The sequence below is a fragment of the Chroicocephalus ridibundus genome, chromosome 4 (genome assembly GCF_963924245.1).
Source record: "Chroicocephalus ridibundus chromosome 4, bChrRid1.1, whole genome shotgun sequence".
Taxonomy (NCBI): Eukaryota; Metazoa; Chordata; class Aves; order Charadriiformes; family Laridae; genus Chroicocephalus; species Chroicocephalus ridibundus.
Window position 1 is genome coordinate 75,959,522 of NC_086287.1, and position 24,372 is coordinate 75,983,893.

Genomic DNA, 24,372 nt, shown 5'->3' on the forward strand with positions numbered 1-24,372 from the left:
GGAGATGCTCACATTTCAAGTGGAGAAGGCCTTGAGTGGCCTGATGTAACTTGAAAGTTAGCCCTGCTTTGAACAGTGTTTGGATTGGAGGCCTCCAAAGTTTGTTTCCATGCTAAATTATTCTCTATTTCTTTCTGCAGAAGACAGAAGTAGCGTTGTGTTAACTGTGCGCTGGTTACATCAGGCTTGCCTTTCTGCTCCTAACAATAATTGTTATTAGTCATTGGTGCCAGATGAGGAAGAATACAGACTTTCAGTAGATGTTTGATCTTAGTACTTTCTGCACCTCTTTGTGCTCTGAGTGCTTTAATAATAGATTGACTTATGATTATTTCCCCCCCCTTCCTCTAGGGACGACCGTCAGGTGATGCTTTTATCCAAATGAAATCTGCTGACAAAGCCTTTATGGTGGCTCAAAAATGTCACAAAAAAATGATGAAGGACCGTTATGTGGAAGTATTCCAGTGTTCAGGAGAGGAGATGAACTTTGTTTTAATGGGTGGCACTTTAAATCGTAGTGGCTTATCCCCACCGCCATGTAAGTTACCATGTAAGTCTCCAATTCTTCTGCTCTCTGCTGCTAAAGGCTGATATGTGGTAGGTGCTGAAGCTTTGTGGCCTTTCACCTTTTGACTTGGGTTTTGCCATAATCAATAATCATCCATCTGTATATATGCTGAGATTGGAATTGTTCCCTTTGGGCAATAACGGGATTGATCAGAGGCATTTTTATTGTATTTTTTGGTGGTGAGTAGAGGGCAGCAAGGCCTTGCCAGTGAAATTGTTGCACACTTCGCTTTTTATGGGTGTACTGTTCTTCTGAGCTCTGCGGTAGACTTGCCTGTAGTGAAACCTATTTGGACTTAAAGGGATTTTTAAAAGGGGGAGAAATTCTATATTCTAGCTGCCAATGAGTGCTCTTGCTATCTTGCCTTAGAGCATTTAGAAGGTACTCTATGGGCTTATTTTTGAAGGAAAACACCCACTGGGACGATACGCTAACAGACCAGAGTGGTAAAGTTGGATGGATTTTTGTTTCCTATTTATTTTATTTAAGATTACAGTGAACCTTACTGTGGAACTATAATGGAACTTTACTGTTCTAATTAGTCTCTAATTGGTCTCCCTACCAAATCACAAAGCAGATACAATGTGTATTTGCAAAATATTAAAAAACTGCCAAATATAGTATATAAAATCAATTTGACTGCACACCAAGCTAAGCTTTATGTTCAGGTATTTGTTCATCAAAATGCATCAGACTAGTGAGCTAGTGGGGTATTCTTTTTTCCATTTGCTATACCCTAAAAATACTTTTTGAAGTTGCAAGAGGCCTATACACAAAGACTCATGGTCAGCAGTTGTGGATGCCCATGTGTAGCTAATATTATGGTACTTTTGTCCCACAGAGTACAACTTCTGTTAGAAAGAACAGAGGGTGTGTTGGTGTGCACGTCTGCTTTCTCTACGCACATGGCTTTATGCTTTCTTTGAATAACTCTGAAGTTCCATACTTCCCATTTGCATATGGACAGGGCTGCTCAACTCTAGAAGTTGTGAACTCTTAGGAATTGCTCATTTTGAATGTACCGGTTGTCATTCATGGTGATGTAGCAGCGGCCTCCAGGGAAGAGACTAGAGAGCAGTCTTTGCACAAGTGTTCATTAATCGTGCCCGGATGGTATTAATCACCTTGGGATGAATAATTCCTTTTCTATAGCAGAGATCTCCATTCTGATTGGTTTTTGTTGCTGTGTCCTGGTTTATTTTTAGGTCTCTCTCCACCAGCTTATGCTGCTTTCCAAACAGCAGCTGTGATCCCAGCAGAAGCAGCGCTTTACCAGCCACAAGCCCTCTTGCCAGCCACCAGGACTCCCCAGGCTTCCGCGGCTGCTCCTCCAACTGTTACCTACTACCCAGCTCAGGCTGCTCAGCTTTATATGAATTACACAGCTTACTATCCCAGGTAACCCCTAGGCTGAGCTGCTTCTCTTGATGTTTCATTGCGGTGGAGCAGGCAACTGTGTGGTCACGTGTGAACAGCTCTTAAATTTGTACTACTTCTGTAGATAGTCCTGGGAGCTTGATGTTCATCGGCAGAGGCAGTAGCTGTTTTAACTGATTCTCTGTGGCCTTGTAATGAAGTTTTGCTTTTCTGTAGGTTCTGTTTGAATCTCATGATAATATTGGTCTAATATTTAACAGTGGTTTTGGCACTGGGGCAATGTCATCAAGGCGGTTCTATTTCTTGGCCAAATGAGGAGCTGTGTCAATACATGCCTCTACCCTCATCCCTTAGTTTGTTCTTGTACTTACAATACTGTTTCCATACTGAAAGACTCATCATAGGTTTGTGCTTGATTTCTTACACCAGTGAGACCAAAGAATACTCATGTGTAAGCAAAGCAGAAGATCTCCCCCTTTTCCCTTCCCGCAGATGGTATCAACATAACTCGCTGAAGTCTGGTACTTGGGTCCATGAGGAAACAGCTTTTTCACTGATAAGTTCCTAGGCTTGTGACACTTACTAGTCTGAGTATCTGGTAAATTGGTAGATGAGCCCTGACCAGAGATGCTACTTTACTCACTGTTTGGTGGTTCAAAATACCAAATTTGGGCCCTTGCCTGCTTTTCATACTATGATTTCCACACCCCCTCCTTTTTTTTATTTATGGTTTTATTAAAAAATCCTAAAAAAAGTCATCTGCAGCTACTATTTTTCTCCTCCCTTGTGAAATAACAAATGCCACTCTTTATGTCTTCAACTACAAATATTAGCTATTTTCCTTTCCCTTCCTTCTCTAAAAATAAATTATTAGATGCTGAAGAGAAATTAAGAAAGTCAACGGAGCAGTCCACATCAGGGCTGCTTGGTTTTATGTGGTTTTGGGGCTTATTCTGAAATTTAAATTTTCAGTTTCATCTTTGCATATTCAGAGTACTAAACCCAATTATTTGTTTTCATAACAACTTTGCCCCTCTTTCTCTTTCAGTCCTCCAGTATCCCCTACCACGGTGGGGTATATTGCAGCTCCTCCAGGAGCTGTAGCCGCTGCTGCCACTGCCACCCACACTCCGATTCTGCCACAGCCTGGAGCGCTAGTCCGTATGCAGGGCTTGCCGTATAACACAGGAATGAAGGAGATACTCAGTTTCTTCCAGGGGTACCAGGTTAGTATGCGGTCCCTCTCCCAGATATTGTATTTGGACCTTCGAGTAATGATCAGTGGGGGTCAAACTGAGCAAGTGAGTGCTTTTGGAAATGGCTGAACAAGTGTGCAAGATCAATGTTGTATATTTAACTGGCAGACCGAAGTGTAATATACAATTTGCCTTATTCCTTATATAATAAATGTACCCTAATTTGAAAGCAGTGATTTAGTGGCTAGGGTTAGGGGTTGAGTTTGAAGAGGGAAGAAGCGCAGAGCTCCAGTGTGAGTGGGTCTGTGAAGGGGCTGCCAGAGGAAGGTGAGGGCTGCCAAAAGCTTTCAATCCTGGCCACTTTTTGGTGGGAGCCCTGGGTAGGGGCACTGTTTGGCCTGCAGGTTTAAGTGTTCAAGTCTGCTGAGAGCAAATTTCTAGCACAAAAGACTGTGACCTAGGTGTGGTGACTTGCTTGCAAAAGGAGAGAAACAAGATGCCTCTGTCAGACGCTCTTTCAAGGACTAATTATTTTGGTTACAGGCAGGAACATTTCCCATTAAAACTGCTTTACGTTGCAACCTAAAGGAAAGCTGTATTTTCCAAACCATTTTATACTGATAGCAAATATTCTACATGCTATAGGTAACTTCAGTCAGTATGTATTGATTCAATGCTCTATCAGTGATCAAACACATAGAAACTTGTCTTTTTGAGGAACGTTAGAAAAAAAAGCACCACATACAAACGTTTTTTTTCCAGCAGCACTTATTTGAGTTAATGGAATGTGTCTTTCCATGTCTTCTGCCTTTCATCTCAGAGGATATTGTATCTATATCCATGTTTTGTCATCACATGTTGCTAAAAGGAAAGAATATTGTATATTCTGGTGAGTATTTAAGTTCTGTGGATAACGGCACTTACACAAATACCAAATCTGCCCTTTGGTACTACTCAGAAGGCCTGACTTAAAATCCTCTTGCTGAGTCTCAAACTACTGTTCAAACGATACGTGTGAAAAGAAGACAATTTTTGCATGCCTGTCCTTCAGAATTCTCTTAAGTTGTATAGCAGCGGTATTGCTAAAGGATAAGATGTGAACGGATTCTTTTTAATGCAGTTAATATGAAATATGCGGGCATGGTATGTTTTCTCTTTTTGTTAAAGATTTTTAAAGGACAACAGGCTTTAATTGTAGAGCCAGATGTCTGCTATGTAAATGAATGTAAACTGAGAACAAATGCTTAAATGTATATGTTCCAAGTTTTGAGTATTTGGAAGATACAGTGCTCCACCTGTTGTGGTTTCTTTTCAAATGTTACTTTTTTTTTTTTTCCAACTCTCTGGGTTTTTTGGTGGACGGATGGTGGGTCTATTAAAAAGTTAAGCGAGGAAGCCTATTTTCTAAATTGAAATTCAGCTAGAAATATAAGGGCAGCGTTGAAAAATGTGACCCAAACCTGTCTGTGCATGGATCAGGTTAGTGACAATGTCACTAGTAGCTCTGTCTTACGCTAAAACTTCAGTTGAGTGAATCTGGACTTTGGGTCTGGTGCTGAATTTGCCCTTTTCCTTATTTCTGCATTTGGAGAGCAGATCACAGTGTTTGTATTGCACAACTAAATGTTTCAAATGAATAGAAATTCTGCCACAAGGTGAAAACTATATTCTTCTGCTGCAACCTCCTGTCATCATCAGTTACTGTTATTAAATTGGTCACCTCTTTGATTTCTTTAGAAGATGTTGTCCAAATGAGATCGGGTTCAATATCTTATAAAGGAGCCAAGGAATTATTTTGAATTGTTCTTGGAATCCCGTGTGTGGTAATGCTAGTTTTACACTTGCTCATTCCTCTAGGGGAAAAAAAGAGGTGGTGATTTACTGTATTGGGACAATATTATGCCTCTGGTGCAACAGCTAATCTTGTTTTTCTTTTCTCCTCCCCTTTTCTCTCTTCTCACACTGTTTTTTTCATTTTCTGCTGCTGCCCAAGGATTTATTGCACGATGCTTCTGCTCATTTATAAAGTGAGCCCCTAATAATCATCAGTGGTTTGGGCATGGTTTCAGTGTTGGTATTCTGGGAACCAGATCAGAGATGCTGAGATTGGAGGGTGATTTTTTGTCTTTGTATGTCCTTCTCTGAAAGGGTCAGGTTTTAAGTTCTTCCTTTATTCTCTTCAATTTTCTTTCTTCGGTCTTCATGGGCTCTGTATGTTGCATGTATGCACATGTCACTACTTCAGCGAAAGCACCTTTCATACCAGACCTGCCTCTTAAGAGATAGACTTTGCTTATCATGAGCTTCAACAAGCTGGTCTCAACATCAGTACGTGCTTCTAATAATAAATAATGTAAAAATATGCAGATCAGCATTTTAATTTTAATTTAATTTTATCAGCACTAGCCTCTTGTTTAGTGGTTCATCAGCCTGATTTCTTCTTGTAGTTCTTTCTTGTTTTTATTGTTGAAAAGTCCTTCCAGTTTGCATGTGTTTACTGTATCTTGCATTAAACAATCTTGAAAAACTTGTGAAGAATTATAATAGTAAATCTTGGAAATGGGAACTTTCTCCATCACCTTTCTGTAAAATACTGTAGGATAGTGTAATCTTCAAAAGAGCTAATATTGGTACTCTGATTCAGTACATAATTCATGTTAAACTGCTTTTTAGTTGTACTGTAATGCAACAGGGCCATTGGTTTGACTTCAGTCATATACTGGATACATAACTGAAGGTCACTTAAAAAAACCAGCAACGACAAGAACAAACCCCACCATACAATTCAGATAGGAGAGTGGGGTGACAGCAGTAGTTGTGACAGGTGCTAAAAGAACAGCTGCTCAGCAGGTGCTGGTCTCTGGGCTTTATGTTGAAGTAGGGATCTATGGATGTTTACAGGAAATTTCCCTTATAATTTGAAAAATATGTAGTTGTGCTTTGAAAAATATGTGATTCTAGAATTAAAAAAAAATACTTCCTATTTCAGATCCTATGGGGAAAGTTTGAGGAAGAAATATTGCAAAAATAGTAATTTTTTTGCAACGGGAAGCAACAGACTTCCCAGTGTTACGTTAGACCATCACGCTGTACAATTGTAGAAACAGTGAGAAAAATCAAGTAAATAAGGAAGGAACAGGTACAGTAGGTGGGTGATGGATTTACATGAAGTTGTTTGTGCGTATCAGAACAATTTTTTTCACTAAAAAGTATTTTTCTTTTATTTACCGGCTAAATCCTCTATGGATATTTTACTCTTTAGCCACTAAATGAATCGAGGGGAAATATTTATAGTCTCCAGATAATGACTTTGTTTATTGCTAACATTGACAGAATTGGTATTCTGGCAAGAACTGTTAGGTTTACATACAAGTAGATGCAATTTAACTGTGTCCATGGTCCCAGCTGACCAAAAGCTAATTCACAACTGTTGTCTTAGCTAGGATTCAGCATGCATTTAGTAGTAGCTGCCTGGTTTCTTGGAGGTTGGCATGAATGTAAAGTGAACTCCTGTCTGCCTGAAAAATATGGCGTGGATTAGTTCTTAGGAAGCAGACTTCCTATTTAGGTAAATTGTGCCTAAGTATAGTAGGATGCTTCATTCAGAACTAGTAGAAAAATAAACTAGGAGAAGGCTAAGATTTAGAGGCCACAGTCACCATGTCCGCCTTATTTACAGGCTCCTGAAGTTGCTGAAAAAGGCTAGGATGGAAATGCAGGGACTTCTTTGTGTACCTACTTTTATGTAAGAGAAGCTTAAAATAAATACTATTCTTTAAACCTGTGCTGGGCTTAGATGCCTTTTATCTGCAGCTAGAGAGAGCTTTTGCAGTATATTAATCCTCCAAGTCTTCAGAGACACAGAATTCAAGGCTCATTGTTGGGAGGGGAGGAGGGTGGCTTGTGCTTAAAGCAGTAATAAGGAAATGAAGGGAAGTGGATGGATGGCTAAATTCCAAGGGCATTAACAACATTTCTCTCTTGTATCAGGACAGCAGGCTTCATTGTTGCCGACTTTTTAGGGATTAGGTTTTTTTCTCTGAAATGCATGCTTGAACAAAGAAGTATTCTCTATTTCCTATGGTTTCCTTTTGAAATCTGACGCTTCGTAGTCTGAGAGGGATACCCCATCATCTGTGTGCCAGTTCTAGGCATAGCACCTTCTGTCGAGGGAAGGGAACGGGAAAAGGATGTGGTAGAGGAAGAATTCCCACTTACTGGTATTTAAGTCATTATTGTATGCTCACGCCATGCATTCAGAATATATAGTATGCTGTTTGTTTTGCTTTATTCCTAAATTTATCTTCCACCTGGAAATGTTGCCTGTGTGCAGAAAACATTGTGAGACTGGGTCTAGTAAATTAGTGGTTGCTGTTTCTGTCTGTTGCCTCCCATGCCTGAAGCAAGAGACTTAATTTGCACCATCTTTAAGCTGTATTTCTGGGAGCAGGCATTACATATCTCACTATCGGTTCCACAAAACATTCAGGTGGTTGCTAGTGCTTGTATCAGCACTCTTAAGGTATACTTTATTGGCGAGGCAAATTTAGGGTATTTCTCCTTACTCTTGTGCCAAATCTTGCAGTTACCTGTTTATAAAACCAGATTCTACATTTCAGACTTACTATATCTAGACTTTTTCCAAAGTCTGAAAGCTGGATTTCTTCCCTTTGGGAACTGTCCTATGTTAGAGTTTATTAGTAGTTTAGGCTAAATTGCAGCTGCAATGCTGAAGCGGCCATTCTGCCTATGATGTTTTCTTTTCTGGGTGGAAACTGGTTTTTATCTTCCATTTCCCCTTGTTTTTTTCACAGTTGGGGCATGTCTAAATATAGTTTCCAATTTTAATTTTGTTTTTAGCAATGGATTTTTTTTTTCCGTAGATTGCTTTGCATTTGCTGTTTTAGGCTGATCTTTGAATGTCCACTGTAGGAATTGCAAAAATAAAATGGAAATCAATGTCTTGCTGTTTAGTGACCCATTTAAATCTGTGCACAGTCTGTGAAGGAACAAGGACAGTCCCGTAATTCCCCTCAACATAGCAGGTATTTCTGAAAGAAATAAACTAGCTTGAAGAAGAAAAAAGAAAAAACCAAAACAAAACATGTACAAGCAGTGTAGTATACTACCTCTTTGTTAACCACTCTGTCTCTGATTCCTATCATCTTAAAAAGCTTTGCACTGCAATAAGCTCAGCAGATAGTCTGTCTGGGAGATGCTGCCATACTGGAGGTAACTGTTGGTCAGAAATGGTCACCTTTAGGAGAGAGGAGTTAGGGTTATTTAATATTCACCTGCCATTATTATTATAGCCTTTTGTAATATGTGATTTAATATTATAATAAGTGTTATTTAATATATATGTGTTGAAATATCTGCCGTTTCAAATGTTAATACCTAGAAAGGTATTTACCTTACACTCGCAAGGTAAACTGCTGATTCTGTAAAGAAGCAACATGTCCTTTAGGAAACATCATTTTGCCATTATTGACAGCCGTGTCCTAAGCTATACAAGTCCTCACTGTCACAGGGGAGATAAAAACAAGAAGAACATAGGGAACAGGGGGCAGCATTCGTCACTATTCAATGTAGTCTCTGTTCCAGTCATTTGTGAGGGTTTGTACAGTATATATGCATATTCTTCCTGCCATCTTGCAGCCTGCCATAGAGCTCATCTTTGAGCCCAGAATCTTATTTAGTAACTACTTGCAAAGGTTCTGGTTTGCTTCCTTCTCCTAGGTTATGTTCTAAATGCAAACCTTAGCCTATATCTAGGTTCTGCATTTAGTTTTTGTCTTTCTTGGTCCTAGTTCCCATCTCTGATCACTGGAAGTCAGTAGAGCACCAGAGTGGATGCTAAGAACCATATTTTGATGTCCTTAATATCTGAGGCTGACTTTTCTAATAGAGCTTTTCGTTTAACAATGGTATTCTGTGCAGTCTTCCTTACTAGACCAAACTAGACTTCTTAATGGCTGCTTTGAGCGGGGGAAAGAGAAATTGCTTTATCGTCTGAATTTATTTCTGCATTCTCCTTTGGTCATTCTAGGAAATAGGTCTCCCCTGTTCATCATCTATGAGCTTGTGAGAGTATCCAATTTAGTAGGATGAGGTGAAGGAAAACCCTGATAGAGATCGTATTCCCTAGATTAAATAATGGCTTAAAAATGCTACTGCATCATTCCAGTAGACCACTATATTTTAATGCTACTGTTGACAAACTGAGAGTAAGTGGAAGTCCCTGGGTGAGAAAGAATCACAGAATCTTTTTGGCTGGAAGGGAAGTCCAAGCCCCCAAGAGTCATGAGCTCAAAGGGAGGAGGGGACGAGGCAGCAGCTCTGGGGAAAGAGGCGGTGTTCCTGTTCAGAGAGCAAGGAAGGTGGGAATGAGATATGAGAGTGGGATAAGAGGTGGGTCGGGGAGACACTACCAGTGGCATGAGGTCTGTATTTAATTTTATTTCCCTTAAATTTAAAGGGAACTATTGCAGCATTTGGTAACTTTTTACCAGTTACTTGTGTGCTAAGGGTAGGTATTTGAAAATACAACATGAAGTTTCATATTATCTCAGTACTGTTATACTGTCAGGCCTAAATAACACTTATACAGGAAACAACCCACTAGAATCTAGCTCAGTGAACTTGCAACTGGTTATACTGGAAGGTTAAATCACTAGGTGGTATTTTTCAAATCTAAATGGAAGCGGCATTTGGCCTACTGCATTGTAGGTGAAACGAGCAAAACTGTGTTTCCATTTTGAGCACAATGAGTTTATAGGTTTACCCTTGGCTTTACACTGTTTATCCTGCATGGTTGGATGTTTTTGTTTTGTTTTTATGGGTCTCTGAAATGCAGACAGAATCAGAAGTATTCATGATCATGTACTTCCTCAGGCAAGTTAGGCTAGTTTCAGTTTTGTTCACAGGGAGTAAGAATTCCCCCACTTCATTTCCCAGGTTGGTTTTCAGTACTACTTTCTGAAATCTGTAAATTTGAGGAATTTACTGTTCCACAACTTCTGTTTTAATTAACTGCAATCTCTTACCTATTTTTCCTGTGATTAGAAGTTGCTTCTATAGCTAGTTATTTAGATTTTCTTTTTTCTCTTTCTCTCTCTCTCTTTCCCTCTTTCCTTAGGCCTGGGCCTAAGCTCTGACAACTTTGACATATCTGTGCAGGGGTGTTTCCCCACTTTTCATGTTTTCTTGTTTTCCTCATTGTTTATGCATTTCAAATGTAACCTTTGAAACACTGTCCCTCACAAGAGACTATAGACCTTTGCTTACTGTACATCTACTGATAATCTAAAGTATGTACTACCTTGAGACATTCCTTCCAAAGAGTAAACTTACATTTTGTAGACTTGTTTCAAGGGCAGGTCTGGGAGCTGATAAATCTAATATTTGTACGGTCTGGTTGCCCTGGCAGAGACTATCTAGAAAATACTTCTTATATTTGGCTTTTACTTAATGGCATGGGTCTAGATGTGAAGGTGGCTAGAATGGAGTAGTAAAAATTCTGGAAGGTTCTTTTCTTTTACGTTCTCTGGGCTCTTGGTTGTTGTTCTCTGTGGAAGGTGTTTACTGTGATGGTTGGTTTTTTTCTTTTCAATTTCACTTTGGATGGGTACAACATGTCCTGTGTGCCCAAACAATAATACCTTTTTCTCCCTAAGCTGGCAGGAGACTTTTTGTATTATAGAAATGTCAAAGGAAGGCAGCATAGTATGGCTACATAGTGCATTTGGCAATCCTCTAAAATGTTGGTGCAAAACAGCCATTTTAGGCAGATATAGGAAACTTATTGCCACTGAAAGGATATTCTGTAACTTGGGTTATGTTAAACATTTTGTCTTACAGGAGCCACTCCAGTAAGTAAGTCTTTGTAACATGTGCAAGTATGTTCAGTTCCTGTCCAGGATACATTCATTTCCTTTCCTTTATTGGTGTGACTGTACTGTGCAGTCACTATTTTTATTTTAATATTCTTCTACTACAAACCTATCATGATGCAGTTACACTGTATAGTTTCTTTCTTTTTCCCATATGGAAATACACTATACTAGCATAAATGCTATTTTATCTTTTTGGTGCATTCATGCATTTACGCCGGGACATTGTTTTTCCTTAGCTACAGGGGTGTGTCGTCTACGTAACGCAAACATCATATGCAGCTAAAGTGTTTTATCACTCTACTCTAGAGAAGCTGCAGTTTATTTCCATGACTGCACAGAAGATCTGAATGAGATCCATACGCTACTTCTCATCTTCCCACTTCACTATGCATGCTGGAAGACACTCAGCTGTCCCAGTGAGAGGCATTACTGGAAGGATGATTATGCAAACTTAGGAGTTTTGTTACCTGATGCTGCTGTCTCATGCATAGAAGGAAAAAAGAGCATTTCGTGGTCTGAACTATTTCCCTTCCTTGATAAGGAACAGTTCAAATACACAGTTTAGAACATTCCCCACATGCATTTACTTTAAATCTGTTTTTACAACGGGTAATTCAGTTAATGCATTATTTTTTCTTTTAATCTTGCACAAAAATAGTATCTGTCAAATTCACTGTCTCCTGCCAGTTATTATCACTGATGCTCTTAATTATGGTTGCAAATGATCGTCTGTTTGGCTTGCTGTACCGGAACTGTTCCTTCTCTTGCTGATTATCATATATCACACTTGTACTGTAGTATGCACCTGATGACTACAATGGCCTTATTCAGCTGAGCGATCAAGCACGGAGTGTGTTACAAGCACCGAAAGAATGGGTCTGTTTGTAACTCTTTATAACTTCTGAAGAAGGTAAGATGCGACTGGCAGAAGCTGGGTCTCCAGTGGTGAATGGGAAGGGAAAGAAGGGCTTGGTGATACAGAGTCATTTGCTTGTGGCTTTTCCCCCGTCTTAGCTTGTGTTGGGATCCTTGCTTTAACCTTTCTGCTTTTTGTCCTATTAAAAAATCAAATAACATAAAGAAATAGGCCAATTGTGATCTGTAGTTGGCGGGATAGCAGTGGTGGAGGTAGTATGATTGCCTGTTTCTGCTCAGATGGTGTGTTAAACTTCCAGAAGGCTTTATTAATGTTTGCTTCTCATGTGAAGCTTTCAGTCCAATATTTTATTTTTAGTATAGCAGTAGATGATTTTTTTTTTCCTGTTATGGCTACAAAGCGCACACAAATGTATGTGCAAAAAATCCCAAACATCTGGCTTTCTCTTTCCTGTATCACATAGCTGTCTAGATATTAATTCCTGTTTATTGATCTCCCTAATGCGATGTAAACTTTTTTTTAGAAGAAGTTTCGTTGGTACAGTGGCTTTCTAATGCAACTAACTAAACTCATTAATGGTAAACTTCCCCACGTTTTTGGCACTAACACATAATTCTCAAAGAAACTTTCTTGTGACCTATGTGGAGTTTGTGATTTTCCAATACTATTGTATTCTATTCAAAATGCTACTGATTACTTACTCTGGGTTTTTTCTCCTTAAAAAAAACAAAACAACAAAACCCCACAAAAACAAAAAGCCAACACACAAAACTTTCAATACAAAAAATGGCGATCAAATACTGTGCCTTGAGAGAAGTTCCTTCACATGATCACCATCAGCTCAGTTGTTTTCAAATTAGTTGGTTTCTTATGATACTCTTAGATTTGCTAGGGCAAAGATAGATTAGAGGCTGCATGGCCTGGTGGTGTACAGAAGAATACCTATTATTATTCTGAGTGTTTCCATATTCATGTGACCTTGGAAATCTGTTTGGCTCTCTTGTTTTACCCAGATTAACTGTAAAACTAGATTAGCAATAGGGTTCTACTATACATGAGATGGAAACAGCCTTTGACTAGAAAATAATTCATGGAATTAGCTCATCCTGAATTCTAAGCAGTCCAAAGTAGTATCAGACAGATAACCATTCTTTTTAGAACAAAACACCCAGAAAAAAAGATTTGTATGGATTTGAATCTAATTTTAAAAAATATATATATGTACATAAAGAAAATGTATTTCTAGCTATAAATCTAGAAAAATAAGAACGTAAAACGAGTGTGTCTTAAAATGAAACTGAAGGGTTTCATTTAAGCCTTTTAATTATCTTGCTTGCAGAATGTGTAGACTTCTCTGGTAACTTTCTATGCAACTCTTATAACATGAATTTCAAAATCCTTACCTTGGTATTACACCAAGACTGCTATTTAAACTACTCTTTAAAGCTCTCCTCTGTGCTCCAAGGTCTAACTGTGCTCCATGTGTGTTTTCAGCTGACTCTGAACTGCCATATTAAACTTACATATGGATTAGCAGCAAAGAGCTGCTTAAGAGCAGACCATCTTTTATCTCAGATTTGTGGCTCAACCCAAACTGTGTACAACTTTCTCTTTGAGCACAGTGTTATTCTGAAATAAACGAAGATAACTTCCAAACCTGAACTGGGCTTCAGACGTGATGTTTTATTTGTCTTTGAATTTTTTTTGCATGCTGTTTCTTGACTAACTTTAATTCTGTGAGAAGAAATGATATGAATTCTGTACTAACTGTCTTCATATATGATTTTGGTTTCTAAAGTGTACTGTTGCTTGTATCTCAAGAATACTTTTACTGCCTGCTAAATGTTTGGGTGGGTGAAGCTCTGGCATGTACTTGCTTCATTTTCATATGCTTGATTGAAAAGCTGATCAGAAACTGCTGCTGGTAATAACAGAGAAGTTTGATATTTCTTGCAGTATACCAGGCACACACAAATTCTACAAAAAGTGAAACTCTTAACCCTTTATAAAATCATGAGGACGTATGTCATATAAACTTAACTTGAATTGGTTTAATGCTCATACAACTGGTTGGTTTTCCAGCTAGTTTTATCTGGCACCGATTTCTCCAACAAACTAATCTTGTATGTTGAGGTTTCGATCCTTCAACCTTTTGGTTTGAAACCTCACTGAGATCCGTTTCAATCCAACAAACAGGGCTTCCGAACTTAGCTTGGAAGGACCTCCAGCATGTTGTGAGAAATGGCTGGGGTGCCATAGGGCAAACAGAGATGTCTGCTTTAAACTCAGCATTTTGAAGCTGCCATTTAAGAATTCACGAGGGCAAATGTAAAGTAAATCAGCTCCAATGACTAAATAACCTTATTTGCTATCCTGCTTTTTTCTTAGCCTTTTTAAAAATACAATAAAGGTTTCTTAAATTCAGTTGGACTGCGCCAAATTTTACTTTGTTTTACTGAACAATGTCTTGCACTGTGTACCCGTGTTAAGTTCAGCTCGTCCTCCCAACAGAGAACTCTCATACACCTATATAATTTTTTTATGTTTCTAAACTTTGCATGTGAGTATTCATATGCCTCATAGCCTTTGTCACTTGGCCAATAGTCCGCATAGTACAAGAATTATTTGCTGAATGCCTGGACTTTCTTGCTCCATCTACCCTTTATTAACATCTAAGTCTTTCTTTTCTTGTCAACCTTTAATCTGAATTACATCTCTAGCAAAATCTTTGCATGGAATTATATCTACATCATTCTGTTCAGCACAACAGCAGAATAAGAGCTGCCGCTGTTTTCCAAGCAAAGCTTTTAACCTTTGGTCCCTTCTCCTCCTTCCTATTTTCACATCCAGAATCTTTTTGACACAGACACAGGAGTGGAGTGAACCAGATGCACAGCATTAAAAACTGCAATTCCAGCTGTGGTCTCTGGTCTTAACAGGTTTTTTTCTTCTGTCTTCTTGTACCATTGCAGCTCCACGCAGATTCCATCCTCGTGCTTTACAACTTTAGTGGCCAGCCCAGTGGAGAGGCATTGGTGACTTTTCCAAGTCTGGATCTAGCTAAGAAAGCAGTGGCTGAGAAAAACGGAGAGCTCCTGGGAAGCCGCTATGTAGAACTGTATCTGGTCTAACTAAACACTCTTTGGGGGATGGGGAAAGAATGTTGCACTAAACACCGTGCCTTTTGCAAAATAGGAAGTCTTCCCTTGCCACCCAGGCAGCAGCAAATGTGCCTTTTCAGCATAGTATGTTGGAATGTAGAGTGGTACGTGTCCTGTATTTAATTTGAAAAATGGCGTTTCCTATGCCAAAGTGAAACAAAAAATTATACTGTTAATTTACTTAATTTCTAATGTACTTGTTTAAAAATAAGCAAACCCGCTCCTGGCATCTAGTTAATTCTGAAGACAATGTAATAGCACTTCAGCTATCGAAGCCATGGAGAAACCTGTTCAGTAGCATTTGAAGTGGAAAGCGAAGCTTGAGTCATTCAGATTCTTCTGTGTTTAGTTTTTAAGAGTTTACACTTGGCAAAGTGTCTGGTTTTTGTAGAGTTTAAACGTCTGTAGGAAGGTCTTTTGGAATGCATAGCTTTCCCAGTTCAAAGCTTAGATCATATTGATTGTTTTGTTTTGTTTTGTTCTTGACTGGAAAATACCAGGATGCTGGACCCTACAAATGCAGTTGTGCTTTCTCATATTTTCATTATACATTGTTTTGCAAAAGCCATATTTGTCTTTCTTACCAATGTACTGCTGCCAACGTGTAAAGCAAAAAAATAAAAACAATGGCAAAACCAGGCAAATCCTCCCTGGCCACCCATAACTCCCTGCCCCCGGCCCCAAACTTCTAATCTCTACAGGACAAAAATGGCACATAAACCTGAGTACTAATAAGTTATATTTTTTTATTTAAGCATAATAGCTTTCAGATACTGTATTAAAGATTTTGCTCTAGTTTATGTGCATGCAATTTGTTTACATCTTTAAACTACTTTATTTGTATATTATGAAACAAGATATGTTGAAGTCTAAATCCTCTAGTGCATGCTTTTTTTCTTTTTCCCTGTGTGTGTATATACATAAGCTAGAAGTACTTTTACGTCATGTAGCATATGTTTAAAAAAAGACATCTGCTGTAGAAGCACTAAATGACTTTGTTTTTACTGTGCCTTACTTCAAAACCATTCCAAGTGCAATACCAGCAGAGCAAAATGTAATGAATCCTGTTGTGACATGTTCATGGATGTCTGAATTGATCTTTTTTGTTAGTGTACAATTTGAGTTGTACTTAAAAATACTGAATGATGTATGCTTCTTTATATTACAATAAATAAAAGAGATGCTTACGATGCGTGTTGGCTTTTGAAAGTAGCTTATGCTTTGTTTTAATGTATTTTCACAGGGCGTCGTAACCCTTTACTTTTTTTTTTTTTTCTCCTAGATTTAGGTAAGCATATGTACCTTGCAAGAGTGCTGTGACTTTTTTTTCTTTTTTTTTTTTTTCTTTCTGCACGTGCTGACGAGAAATATGCATGATATATATTGCTCTTGTCATGGAACATTTTTTAGGTAATGCGACGTAAATGTTTACCTGCTTAGTTCCCTCCTTCTGGTGTCAGAAGAAATGAAGTATTGAACTTGAAATTGTGTTCATGTGTGGCTTTAATTGGCTAATTGGGTCACTCCCTTCTCTGTGCAATGTAAAATGCTGCATTTATGTCAGGATGGATCCTGGCAGCCTTGCTGTAGTAAAAATGGAGAAGGGAAAGAAAGTAAGTTTGTTTCTCTCTAGTCAGAAGCATCCCATGTCAGATGCCATTTCACCATTAAAACCTCCCAGATGAAGTTTTATCCCAATCAGGTGGAACTGGAGAGAAAGCTTATGCATTAAAGTGGGACTGTTAAAATTAATCTGTTTCCAAGAGTTATCTTGGCAAAGTCTACCGAAAATCTGACTTTTAAAGTAATACTAGAGAGGGCCAGACCATTACGATTAATGTTCTCCTTATGCCTTTGAGGAGAACACTTTTCCCTTTTAAAACTTGGGGGAGTCCCTGGCCTGAGCAGCGCTGTACCTCTGCCACGTAGCCACCCCTCCACGCTGGTCACCTCTGGGTTATGGCTTTGCAATCACTTGAAACATCTTACTTTTCTCTTAATAGCCTGTATGGAACTTCTGGTTTTCTTTTAGCCAAAAAATACTAAAAATATATATAGTCCTTAGCAGCTCCTTCTGTTGCTGTTTATAAGATGATTTGCGCCATCCTTGCCAGGTTGGGAAAGCCGAGCTGGGGCTGGAATGGAGCGCCTGGAGTCAGCCGTGTTTCAGATGCGCGCGTTCCGCTTGCTCTTTAACACCTTCATGGCAGTTTAAAACCTCGTAGTGCGGTCCCGTGCTGACACGAACCGCCCTTGGCAGCGGACTCCGCCGCCTGCGAGGGCCGTATCCGTTCAAGAAGGGGCCGAGCAGCGCTGCTGCCGGCCCTGTTTCGGGGTGAGGGGGAGGCGGGCCCTTCTGCACCCGCCGGGTGTCCCCCCGCGCTGCCCGCCCCGGCCGGCGCTCGCGCAGCCCGCCTCTCCCCTCAGCCGCGACCGCCCCGCCCAGGCACCCGCCGCCAGCGTGAACTGAAAAGCGAAGGAGGCCTTTGCCTGGTGTTTGGCCCTTTTCTGTGGTAATAAAGAGACGGGCCCGTAGCAGAGTGGTTGCCCTGGGGGGTCGGCTTCGGGCGTGGGGGTGCAGGGGAGCCCCGGGAGCCTCCCAGGTGTCTGTGGCCCTGGAGGGTCTGCCTGCCCACCATGTCACCCTCCCTCTGCCATCTCCCAACACCCCACACCTGATGGCACACAGCCTCTTCCCCCCCCCCTCCCCAGCCACTGGCACAACCCAGACTGTGTTTGCAGTTGGCGTTTGAACTTTGCTTTTATCAGGCTAAGGCACAAATTCCACCCAACCTTCCAGGCCTGGTGTGCGTGACCCAGCAGGCCAGCTGCCCCTGAGGGTTTATATGGCTCAGCTGTGAGGGGGGAGTCTGCTCTGGGGTCAGGAGGAGGGGTCGTGTTGAGGCAGACATACTCTGAATGCTGGAAACCTCAGGTATAGCAGGTGACTTCTGGAAGTTAAAGAATGGTTACATTTATACCTTAGTGGCACCTCTGGAAGCAGTGTGTGTCAGGAATAATGTCAGTTTGGAGCTGCTTACCTGCAATTTGGCAGTAGAGGCTTTATTGCTGATGAGCTGTATTTCAAATCCAAGAGGTCTCCTTTACCAGTAAACGCTTGCATCACATGTCTTTGAATGAGGACTCACATCTCCGGAGAAGGCTGGGAACTTAGGGTAAGGCCTAAATGTTTTTTTTATTTTCTTTGATGTATGCATTTATTCCTTGCAATTGGATTTTTCAACCATGTTGTGTTGCAAAAGTCATATCAAAGGGATTGCTGTCTTTACATGCAGGTTGTTTAATGGAGTAAGAAAAATAAATACAGAAAGCATTAAGCCTAAATTAAACCATTTCAATAAAGGACTGAAGTTTGTGAAAGAACTGTGATTTGACTGTTGCAGTTGTTAAAGAACAGGTCCCTACATTCTGTCATCAGCCACAAAACTTGTTTCTCAAAAAGAAGCTTATTCTGTGTTCATAATTAGCAAAATGCCTTACCTGTGCTTGTATTGTTGTATTATATAATTGAAGAACAGAATTAGTGTTGTTTGTATTTCATCTCTTAGTTTTATGCTCCTAATAGTCTTAGTTAGGAGATGATGCCTTTACTCATGTATTTCTGCTCCTATTCTGTTGATACTGATAATTTTATCTGGAAATTGTTTATATCTTGGTCACCAATTATTTATATTTTACTCCTCCCCAGTCTAGAGAGAAGATAGCTTATTCCTATTACTTTTGTTTGAGATGAGGTGAGACTGAAGAGTTTGAAATGGCTATTCTCTGTTTGAATAGTTGCAGCTGTGTTTCCAGGCCAGGTGTTTCATAGAAATTTCTTCATCTACGGAGCACACACACACACACACGACAGGCTTACAAGTTTTCCTTGTTTATGTGAACTAAGATATTTTCAACAAACTTTTATTAGTGAAACTCAATTCCTGTTTTCTTTTTTTTTAAGAAAAAAAGCCTTTCAACACCTTCATTTTTGAAATAGTATTTGTTTCATTTCAGTCAGTTAAAATGAATCATGAGATGTGCAGTTTAACCAGTTGCATCCTGTTTTGTATAGATGTGTATTTGACGAAGTCCATAGTAATGAATTTAGAGTCTACCGCTTACAGTATCTTCTAAAAGCTGATTGCATCTAAAGATAGCCTGAAATATTCTAAAGCAGAAAACTCTCATGATACGTGCCAAGGTTTCCCAGTAGTCAGTTTAAAACTTTGCCTTTTTAGATCTACTTGTTATATGGATTTTTAAAAAGCAAACCCAAAACAAACCAGAGGCATGACTTTTTTTTTCCCCTTTTTTCTTTTTGTGTAATTAGATGAGGGCCACTGTATTATTTAGCTGGACAATGTAAATATTCAAATAATGGTGTTGGAATGTCTATCTGGACTTGCCAGTTGTTTCTTATATTGGTGTGTTACTATATTCCTTTTTCATTTTACTTTATATACTTGATGATTTAAAAAAACCACCAAAACTATCTAGTTGATGTTGCTTTCTATGTGCTTGCTGATAACAAGAAGTAGAGTTGAAATAAAATCCATTCCCTTCTGTAAACATTACTGAATTACTGTTATAGTTATGTCTGTTTACTGTTAGCTGTGTCTTTGAGAGAATATCATTTGCTGTGGGTTTTGGGGTTGCTTTTTTTGGTAATCTTTATTTAGTGGCAGGAGTAAGAGATTTTAGATTTGTGAGGAACATCAGTGGATTTTTGGGTTGGTATTGTAACTGTTCAACTGTTGGCTTGGTGTTTACTGCTTACACTGATCTTTGCTACCAGCAGATGTCCCCTTTCGATCAGGGTTTGCAAGTAGTGTACTTGAAATACAAATACTTGGGGGCCTGAGGGTTTCCTTGTTAGCAACTGCAGTAGAAGTTTTTGAGTACTAATATCAGTAAATAATCTGTTGTCCGTTAGTGTTAAAATCAGAGGCCGTTATGTTTCCCATGAAATAGATGATTTAATTTTTTTTTTATGTTGTTCTTGGTTTTCTATTTTAAATGTTTTCTGTGTAGAGTGGTGCATTCATAGATATTTGAAAGGGTTGTTTTGAAAGGTACCAATTAATTTAAAATTGTGAAAATTACGGTAGGATCTGACTCTATTTAGTTGGAAAAATAAACTTTAAAAAATTGCTCTGCAAAAAGAAATTATTAAAATATCTAACAGAAAGCCAGTGGAAATGGCTGGACAAAAAGAGTGCTTGAAATGTGACACAATTGTGAAGGTACTATTTTAGAACATGTGAAACCATGTGACCAAGCAAAATGGCTCTTTAGCTGGTTTTAAGACAGAAAAAAAAATATACCAATAGCATAAAATTTAAGGGTTTACAACTGATTAAATTTGGTAAGAAAAACATGACTGTAGCCTAAGTTGGACATGCGTTTGGTTGCGATGGTTCTCTGCTCCCAACTGGTAGATCTCAGTGTGGTGTTTATGCTTTGCTGATTGATTTACTTGCTCTCAGCCTTGTGGTTGATTCTTGGTTTCCTGGTGTGGTATAATGGCCTCAATATTGGCAGGGTTTCTCGTTGAGATGTGGTGACTTTCTCAAGCTGTTTGTTCAGCTCCTCCTTGCTGGGGGTTGTAAACTGCTGTTGGCAGAGAGCAAATTTGCTGGTTTTGCTGTTTTGGATCCTGTTTCCAGCCTACTCCAGATCCATAGCAGCTGGATATTGGGGCATGGTGGACAGATATACTGGGACACCATTACTTGCCCTGCTCCTCATGGTGCCTTTTGCAGAGCAGCCTGTCCATATGGCTCAGAGCAAGCTGGAGCTCAGTATGAGGAAAACCAGACTTGACACTTACTTTCCCCCTCCATCTAAGGCCCATGTTGATATTCTGAATCACCCTGTGTGTGTTAATTCCTTCTCATAAAGAGAAAGCCAAATTGACGATGTAGGCTTGTTTTCATTTTCAGCTTTCCCCCTATCTCTCAGGTCATTTCCTTTTGGTTGTGCTGAGCACCATGAACAAACAGTCTTTAGAAATTCTCTTTGTAGAGGATCTCATGCATATTAATCACTTGGACTATAGTGTGTATGTAGTATAGAAAGAGGTATCATAAAAAATGGGGAGGCCTTTTTAATGTTTAGTATTAGATCTTCTTGTGTTTCTCTAGCACTTGCCACGTTTTGGGACTGCCTCATTTGTTCAAGAGGGAATTCTGTGAAATTAGGAATGATTGAGGGGGAAGAGGGTTTGTATATCAATAGTTCCGCTATTAAAATTAAACAAACAAACACTCTCTCCCATAACCCTTAACCTTCAAACACATGAGTTGTCTTTGTGGATTTTTGTTGCTTTGAAGCATTCACTGCACTGAGTGTCATGATGTTTCCCACACAGTTCAAGGGAGTAAGGTATTTTTAACTCATTTAAAATGTGAACATAGCAAAAGTAGTATAAGGAAAAAAAATTATTAGCTCTTGAAGTGAGGGGTTTATAAGAGAAACTTGTGTTTCATTAAAAAAAATACAATAGGCTCATTTGCAAGGTATGTTTTTAAATGAAAACATATAAACCCCTAATTTTTGACATTAGAAATTCTAGTTTTAAAGTTCTGGCATTTTTTTCCTTTTATTTACTTTTCTTTCTTCCTGTAAGTGTAATGAGTATTTATTTTACTCAGACTTCTGAGCCTGGACTAAGAATGTTGAGGAAGCGGGAAGTACAAAGGAATGGTTGGAAACAAGGGAGAGTTTAGAGAAAAGCTAGCAAGGTTGAGCCAAGACCAATAGAATAAAGAATTTAGACTTACGAGAATGCAACCCACCTTGTGTCAAAAGCCTGGGAATGTTCAATGCCTTTTACTGCTTGGAGATCTTCAAGGACATTCTTCCCTTGTTGAGCAATAAGTAAAAATGTGAACAACATGTTGCATTGCTTTTGTTTTGGGAGAGCCGCTTTTACAATAGACCTGATGAATGTGGAATTGTTCTGGTTTATATCAATTTCTTGTACTGGTCCCTACCTTCTAGCTTGGCTGTTACAGCATTGTAACTTTAGAAAGTTTTTTTTGTTGTTGTTGCTGTGTTTTTGTTTTTAATCATGACCTGTTATCAGCACTTAATTTTCTGCTTGCTGGGGGTGGGGGAAAAGCAGGTGTACTACTGCCTAGGGTCACTTGTAAGTGTATATTCCCTTTTAAAATAACTTAGGATGCTTGAAATTCATGCAAATATAGCTTTTAAAATATGTATTTATGTGCAATAAGCTTCAAAATCCTTAATCTGGGTGCTTTTAAAAGAATATTATAAAGTATGCAAGAGCAAAATGAAGGAAACATTGTTATATTTCTTCTCACCACCATCCACAAGAAGGGACTAGAGGTGGAAGGAAACCACATCAGAATAACTGAGGAGAGGAAGAGTGAAATATATGATGGTGTTTTGGGGAGGGGGAAATTTACAGGAATTTTGTTCCAGAAGCTTTGAAAAACTGTTGAGAGGTTAGTTGGAAAAACCTCTGAAGTGTGCAATGGAGTAGCAGTAGAATATAGCTTTCTTTGTTGCACTGAAAGCTAGCACTTATGGTCTTGTCAGGAAGAGTAAGATCTTTCCCTGTTGTTTTCTCTTCTATTTTGCTGTTAGTGATCTGTCTTCCTAGGTCCAGGTGTGTACTGCTTTTATCATGCATGGCAGATACACGAAGTGTTGGGAGAAAAGTAAAGGTGTGCTGTAACTGAATAGCAGGAAAGCAGGCAAGGAAGAGGTGCTTCCTTGTCTCTAGTCAGGGCACGAGAGGTTAAGTGAGGAGAGGACAGTTTAAGTCTCATCTTGAGTGTAACACTTGTTGCTGCAACTTAATCCGATGAGTTCTTATTTAAGCATGGTCTGGAAACATGGGTCTCATTCCCATTGGATTAGATGTGTGTGTCTTTTGATGCAATGCAGCCCTTGTGCAATCATGGATTTTACTGTGAAAATCCAAGCAAACTACATTGAATATTAATTGTAGTAATAACATTAATTTAAAATGTCCTTTAAAAGATCAGGACTGCCTTTTTTGAAAAGCAATGCAGAAACTTAAAAATATAATCAATTTTGCCTAATCTTTACTGACATTTGAAGTAATCTATACCTGATGAATATAAATTGTAAGATTAGTTACAATGTGGTATGTTTTGCGTGTGGTATTTACCTCTTAAATCCTTCTAAAATGACTTATTAGAAGTCAAATACATTATATTCCTGATGCGATCTGGAGCATGGGTTAGATGATGATCTGCAGGCCATCAGTGGATATATTCTAAACAAGCAGTAAAAAGTTTGAATTAAGCCTGTTGGTGCTCTTGTGAATGATAGACCATTTCTCTTGCTTGTGAGGAGGAAGAAGCTTGAAAGGATGGCAGCTTCTGCTTGTCATCTAAATTTAATCTTTTTGCTCAGCTAAAAGATATTGGTGACTGAGAGATATGTCTCAGTGTTTTTATTAGAGTAACCTGATCTTAGTTTGTAAAATAAGCCCCCAGACAATAAAGGATTCTGAATTTCAGAATTTTCAGTTTGTGGGGACAATTTTGGAGCTGGTTTGGAAGAGAAAGTAACTTATGATGCCACGGGCCTAGACACTGATGATGGCATCACAGAGCGTCAGTGGGCTAACAACAGGGGAAATCGTGAAGGAAATATTAAAGGATTTGGGGATTAGTGGTTTTGTTTTGGTTTGTTTTTCCCTGTTCAGTTCACTGGCACCAGGAGATCATCCAATTGTTCTTTCTTAAATATAGTCACTCGAGGAAATAGCACGGTGAAGTTGTAGTGTAGTAACTCACAACTGAAGTGGCAAGTTCAATTTTTAATATTGTGGCTTTCAGAGGGCTTGTAATGACTAGACTACTTTGGCTGGTGGCATAGAGATTAACATCACTCTTTAAGGATTTAGAAAGTGGTATGATTTTCTGACCTGTTTGGAACAGGAAAAGCAGGTTGGAAATAAGCTGAGGAGGCAGTCTGCCGTATTAGCCAATAACGTGGATGGGATGAGCTGGAGGCAAAGGGCATTACTGCTGGCAGACTATTCTTGGGATAATTCTGGATAGGCCAGAAATGGAGCAGTGAAGGTAAGGAGAAAAATGAGTCAAAACACTTTGTAGATTTAACTAAACCAGCTGAGTAGCTGCGGAACTGCCAGCAACGCAGCCTTAGTGGCACTGAGTGTAGTTACATCAAAAAGCTGGACAAATAGGGATGTGATTAACAGCACTGAGGTCGTTCTGCTTGTGTTGCTAGTCTTGTGAGCTGCAGTCACAACTGATTATAAAATAATGGA

At 39.2% G+C, this 24,372-nt stretch overlaps 1 protein-coding gene and 1 long non-coding RNA gene across 6 annotated transcripts in view; both read left to right on the forward strand.

Moving 5' to 3' along the window:
* Positions 1 to 16,270, forward strand: part of ESRP2 (epithelial splicing regulatory protein 2) — a 47,865-nt gene extending 31,595 nt beyond the window's left edge. Inside the window, exons 13-17 of one of the 5 annotated variants that reach the window (XM_063334283.1) lie at positions 352 to 550; positions 1,774 to 1,966; positions 2,994 to 3,171; positions 11,835 to 11,946; positions 14,886 to 16,270. In XM_063334283.1, coding sequence (XP_063190353.1) covers positions 352 to 550; positions 1,774 to 1,966; positions 2,994 to 3,171; positions 11,835 to 11,924 — 660 coding nt within the window. In that variant the 3' untranslated portion in view covers positions 11,925 to 11,946; positions 14,886 to 16,270. Of the gene's footprint in view, positions 1 to 351; positions 551 to 1,773; positions 1,967 to 2,993; positions 3,338 to 11,834; positions 11,947 to 14,885 lie in introns of those variants that run through there. The other 4 variants (XM_063334284.1, XM_063334285.1, XM_063334282.1 and 1 more) reach the window with 4 other exon arrangements.
* Positions 16,271 to 17,919: 1,649 nt separating this feature from the next.
* The window catches only part of LOC134515386 (uncharacterized), a 37,991-nt gene continuing 31,538 nt past the window's right edge, over positions 17,920 to 24,372 (forward strand). Inside the window, exon 1 of the long non-coding RNA XR_010070962.1 lies at positions 17,920 to 18,250. This is a non-coding gene — a long non-coding RNA (uncharacterized LOC134515386). The remainder of the gene's footprint in view (positions 18,251 to 24,372) is intronic.